The sequence below is a fragment of the Echinops telfairi genome, unplaced genomic scaffold (assembly GCF_000313985.2).
Source record: "Echinops telfairi isolate 266 unplaced genomic scaffold, ASM31398v2 ScPeMD7_7469;HRSCAF=8507_1, whole genome shotgun sequence".
Taxonomy (NCBI): domain Eukaryota; kingdom Metazoa; phylum Chordata; class Mammalia; order Afrosoricida; family Tenrecidae; genus Echinops; species Echinops telfairi.
Window position 1 is genome coordinate 136,209,158 of NW_022111373.1, and position 6,031 is coordinate 136,215,188.

The 6,031-nt window shown below is 51.1% G+C and overlaps 1 protein-coding gene across 1 annotated transcript in view; it reads left to right on the plus strand.

The window, feature by feature from the left end:
• The window catches only part of RETREG1 (reticulophagy regulator 1), a 128,335-nt gene that overhangs the window by 115,514 nt on the left and 6,790 nt on the right, over positions 1-6,031 (plus strand). The window contains exons 8-9 of the mRNA XM_013008511.2: positions 1,709-1,966; positions 2,215-2,388. Of these exons, the coding sequence (XP_012863965.2) occupies positions 1,709-1,966; positions 2,215-2,388 (432 nt within the window). The remainder of the gene's footprint in view (positions 1-1,708; positions 1,967-2,214; positions 2,389-6,031) is intronic.

A 6,031-nucleotide genomic window follows, 5' to 3' on the forward strand; every position in this document is an offset into this window, starting at 1 on the left:
GAAGGTGAGCATCATAGAATGCCAATTTACTAGAAGAAAGTATTCTGGGGGGGGGGAGTTCTTGGGGGGGAGGAGTTCCCAGGAAGTCTTTCTGCTCTCTTCTCTGGAGAGGCTCGTGGTGCCTAGCTGCTGACCTTGTGATTAGCTGCCCACCGCTAAGCCACAGGGCCCCTCCCAGGCCTGAAACACTCCCTAGGCAAAAGAATCAGGGACTGATCATTATTTGGGGGGTAAATTGGGAGGCTGGGTGGCGCTACCAGGGAAAGAAAGGCCTGGTGATCTACTTCCCCCCAAACTGGCCCTTGAAAACCCCATTGAGCACAGTTTTATTTGGACACACATGAGGTTTCCATGGATCAGAATGAACTCCACTGGCAGCTGGTTCAGGATCCTTGGTGGCGTCATGTGTTAAAGCAACCAACTACTATTCACAGCGTCCCTGGGTGAAGCCCAGGAGCCAATTCAAGAGAGAATGATGAGGCATAGTGTGCTGCCTGGAATCCTACGTAGGACCTCCGAGTCAGAATTGACGGAATGACACTGGGTTTGGTGTATAGGAGGAAATGCCAATGTTACACCGGGTTGTAGAGTTTGCCATTCTGCTGGTGTTTGAGGTGTGATGGGCTTGTACTTCCTTCAGTTGATCAAAACAATAAAAAGGAAGACTCGTAATCCGTAATCCCCGAGGAAAACAACAAAACCCACTGCTGCTGAGTCAGTTCTGACTCGGCGATCCTGTAAGACAGAGTAAAACTGCTCCCTGGGGTTTCTGAAGCTGTAAATCAGTGTTTCCCAAAGTAGCAGATGCTGCTCCCCTTGGGGCCATTGGAGTGATACTGGGGGTGGGACAGCAAAAGCAGATGCCTACAGTTAATCCTGGATTATGGGCTATAGTATCAAAGTTTTCAATTATGAAGAAGGCACTTCGTAATTTCTTTTTTCTTGAAAAGGGCCCAATAAGTATGGGAACTTAGGCTATAAATCTTTATGGAAGCAGACAGCTTTCTCTTCCTCCCACAGAGTGATTGGTGGGTTGGAACTGCTGACCCTGTGGTTAGCAGCCCAGTGCTTTATCCTCTCTGTCACCAGGGCTGCTTCACAGTCAGCTAGCCAACCTGAAAGGGGTGGTTTGAGCCAGCAACCTGCCTCCTTGAGTTTGTGAACTATTTGTGACATTCCTTTAGGGAGAACTGGCGGCACTATAGTTAAGCACTTGACTGCACAAGTCTACCTCACAGTCAGTGATTCTGAACCCTGCCAGCCCTGTGGCACAGTGGTTACGTGGTTCAAAGACAATAGAGGCTCCTGGGGAGAAAGATGAGGCAGTTCCACTCTGTCCCAGAGGGTCTTGAAGGCTTGGCTTCTGCTTTGATGTCATTCCTGCCTTCACCTCACAGCCTGTCAACCCTGACATTGTTTGGCACCCTCCCATCCCCACTCACCTCCCCCCAGTGTTCCTGGGAAACAGGTACAGGCAGATCCTAACACATCATTCAGTCTTGCAGCCCCTGAACTATGAGTTCAGCTCTGGCCACAGACTGCTCTGTGGGAACCAAATTGCTCTAAGGTCTGTCTTAGGGGCCACTGCACCACCTGTCTCCCCCAGTGTCCGAGTGGATCCCCTCAGCCTTTGTGAATGTTTGCGGCATCTCGGGTTACGGTGACCATGCTTCTGACACTGACTCTTTTTCCCGACTCTGGCTGGAAGATTGGGAAGATCTGGACTCCGATGAAGAAGAATTGGAATGTGGGGATGCTGAGACGGGGGATGAAGGCGCCGAGGAGGAGGAGGAAGGGGCTGAGGAGCGCCCGCCCCTTGGGGCCATCCCTGTGACAGACTGCTTATTTTGTTCCCATCATTCAAGCTCTCTGATGAAGAATGTAGCGCATATGACAAAAGCCCACAGCTTCTTTATTCCCGATGTAGAATATCTTTGTGATCTGAAGGGACTGCTTCACTATTTGGGTACGTACAGGAGTTCTCGTCTGCACTTGGAAGAAGCACATTATCGAGGGGGAGGGCTCAGCACACGAGGGAGGGCCCATTCCTGACTGCTGTGGTCCATAGCACCCTTTGACCAAATGGCTGCTGCTTTGGTGGAAACTGACATCCCCTCGAATGGTTCTGGAATTGTTGGGACACAGCAGGGAGGGGGGGTCACCTGCCTGCCTACCAAAAGCCTCGTTGGTGTTCTCTTCTCATCCCTCCTCCAGGGGAGAAAGTTGGGGTGGGGAAGATTTGCTTGTGGTGCAACGAGAAGGGGCGGTCCTTCTATTCCACGGAAGCCGTGCAGGCCCACATGAACGACAAGAGCCACTGCAAGCTCTTCACAGACGGCGACGCTGCCCTGGAATTTGCCGACTTCTACGACTTCAGGTGCGTCTGTGGTAGCCATGCTGTGTGTTCGTGTGGCAGTCATAGGTAGTTGGAGCCACACTGGTGACTTGTGCTGTGTGCCAGCCACCGTTCCCGATATTCTTTGTCCGACTTTGCACTGTGACTTCGTTAGCACGGCAGAGCAGCAGCTTTACATTCTTTAGACACACTCTGGGATTGATTGCCGTCCCTGCAGTGTACCATCACGGGTCCTACTTCTTCCCTCCGTTTCTTGTGCCCGTTCCTTCTCTTTTCCGAACCCTTCTGAACTTTTCCTTGGGGGACATGCTGCCCTTTGGAACCTCCGATGGCTGATTATTCTAGAGTGCACATCTCACTAGGGTTATTGTTCCCCTTATAGATCAGTCTATTTTGGGACTGAAAGTTGAGCTGTCGGGTGAGTTCATTTCCAGAGCCGATAGGTGGGTGACAAAGAACTATAATCTCAAGGGTTCCGCCCATTCCTGTCTGACCAGTGAGCCTGGTCTTTGTTCAGATTGTGAGTTTTGCTCCACATTTTCCTCCCACTCTATCCAGGACCCTCTCTCATGCAGCCCTTTTCGGAGCAGAGTGTTTCTTACATTCTTAATCCTCTGACAGCACCTTTAATGAAGTGGCTTCTCCTCCAGTCCCCTGCTCATTTAAGAATCGGACCTTAAACACCGGAAATCTGGGCTCAAACATAATTGCCTGACTCCCAATCTGGTTTTTTATTTTGTTGTTAAATGTGCAGTTATTTTTGCCAGTTAACCTGGTGAAGGTGCTCTCTGGACAGGTATGGAATATAGGCAGTTTTGGTTTCTCTGAAAGTCCTTGAGTCACATGCTGCCTCCTAAGACATTTGAGATGATGGTATGGTAGCTGACCTTGGGCACACAGGCTTTGATGGTGAGCTTTTTCCATAGGTGTCTGGCCCCTACCTGCCATCTTGAATAGTCGCACGTTCTGTGGCAAATGCGAGTGTCTGCCGTGCGGGCCTTGGGCTGTTGCTAAAGGAGTTTGTAGCCCAGCAGGGAAGGGGGCGGAGTGTCAGGACTGTGTGAGACGGCCCTGCGCTGGACACAGCTGTTCAGGAAAGAGAACATGCCCAGTCTTTAAATCTCCTCTGCATTTTCTAGATTTTGCAATCTGGGGATTTGTCATTGTTGAGTTTAGGGAAGGGAGCCCTGGAGGGGCAGTGGGTGAAGGGTGGGCTGCCCTCCAAAGAGTTAATAGTTACAATCCACTGGCTGCTCCCTCGGAGAAGGGGGGACCATCTGCCTCTGTAAAGGTGACAGGCTGGAAGCCCCATGGGGCAGTTCTTCTCTGTCCTATTGGGACGCTGTGAGTCGGGATGGACTGACATCGGGGTTGTTGGGTTACGGGTGGAGAAATAGAGAGGCAAGCCGAGCAGCTCTGGGCAGGAAGCCTTCTCCAGGTGAAGGGAACGCTTTCTCCCACACGAGTTTCCCTTCAGGCAGCGGCATGTACGACCCTTGTGTCTTAAGTCTAAGCGGAACACTTACAGCAGACGCCAGAAGATGAGTCTAGGCCGCTCTCATGCCGCCAAGCACTCAGCCTTCACCCTGTGTACACACTCGCCCCTGCCTGGTGTCTGTCAGGATTCCAACCAGTCTTGGGCTTTAGTGGTTCCAAAAGTCAGCTCTCCGGAGAGTTGGAAAACCTCCAGGCTCACTGCGGTTGAGTTGATTTCAACTCAGGACTCCCTTGTAGGAGTCGCATGGCTCTGTTGGGTTTCTGAGGCTAAAATTTTACAGGAACAGACTGCCTCATCTTTCTCCCACGGAGCGCCTATTGGGTTTGAACCGCCAACCTTGGGGTTAGTTGTCCAGTAGTTAACCCACAGCATTCAAATCAAACTTTATGCCATAGAGTTGATTTTTGACTCGAAGCTGACTGTGATCAAGTGATTCTGACTCATAATGACCCTGTGTACAAAGAGCTAAACACTGTCCGGTCCTGCACAATCTTCACAACTGTTGTGTTGTTGAGCCCATAGTTGCAGCCACAGTCAGTCTATCTCATTGAATGCCTTCTGTCTTGCTTCCCGTAAAGAGCCCCTCTATGACATTAATGAGTCTACATCTTTGTGGGAGCAGGCAGCCTCATTTTTCTCTCTCAGAGCAACTAGTGGGTTTGAACCTTGTGGTTGGCTATCTGGTGCTTAGCCCACTGCACTACCAGCCCTCCAAGTGATGCTTCTGTGTGCTTTCAGGCATATATGAGCCTCCCAGTACCAGATCTTGTATCTCCCCTCAGCCGTCTCCAGCATCTGACCACTTCTCACGGCTTCCACTGCACCGACTTCCTGATTTGTTGAAGTCGTCTCTTGCCTTTTATTCTTCATCCCTATATTCTCTTAGGGGATCACCCTAGCCAGAGGGATACCATTAAAACAAGTAAGATCAAATTCAACTCACTTGACTTCCCATCTTGCTCAGTATACAAGCCTTATCATGCCCCCCTCCCCCGCAGTGAAGTGCTCTGCTCTGTCTTTGGTATTTTCTTCTGTTTCTGCACTCACTGCCCCAGGCCCCTGGATTCTCAACTCGAGGTCCTTTCAAACTGCCATTCCTCACATGACCAGCACCTGGATGCAGAGTGATGCCTTCAGGCCTACTGTCTCCCCGACCTTCCCCAACCCCAGGCATGGCCAGTCTGCCCTCCAGAAGTAACCATGGTGCTCACCTCTAAGTGCAGAGAGGAGTTTTGTCAGTTTTTAAACTTCTGAAAGGTTGAATCTCAAAGCATATGCTTTAGGATGTCTTCTTTCAGGCACCTTTGGGGATGTGACTCTGATCTGTCCCTGGGATGTAGGTAGAGACAAAGGGGCATGGTGGTGCAGTGGTTAAGTACTTGGGAATGGAAAGACTGATGGTATGAACCCACCAGCAGCTCCCAAGGAAGAAAGTCCTGGCAGTCGGCTCCCGTAAGGATTTCAGTGGGTGGAAACCCTACGTACGGGGCAGCTGTACGCAGTCCTCAGTGGTCACTGGGGTCGTAGAATCCACTAAGCGGCATACAGCAACAGTTGAGGCCATCCGTTGTCATCTAGAGTTTTCCGCTGAGGAACCGCAGCATGTATTCTGATGATACCCACTTGCTTGGTTTCTGTTTGAGGACAAGAACGAGCAGTGCTGCTGGATCATTCTAGTCTGTGTCTGGCCGACGTGTGTGCACAGGGGTATACCGAGGAGTAGAGTTTCAGTGTGACAGAAGCTACACCCAGACCCCTTCCCGTCTAGTCATCTGAGACCCATGGCGCCCGTCTAGGGCTTCCGAGACTGGAGATCTCCACAGGAGCAGACAGCTGCATCTTTCTCCTTGGAGCAGCTCCTGGGTTTGAACCGCCACCCTTGTGGTTAGTAGCCCAATGCATAGCCCAGGGCGCTACCATTTGCATATGTTCACGGCCTTTCCACTGTGCTTCTCCACACGGGAAGAGGGGAAGTTCTTCCCCCTCTAACTCTTTGTCATTTCCGCCGTTTGGGTGGGTATTAATAGTAGCCCACTGTGGATGTAACTTGCATCCTCCTCGGGAGTAATGAGTTCAGAATGTGTTTGTGCGTGGGCTAGTCGCGCGGACATCCTTTGTGAAGGCTCTGCTCGGGTGTGGGGTCGCCTCTCGGCTGATACCTATGAGAACATGCACTT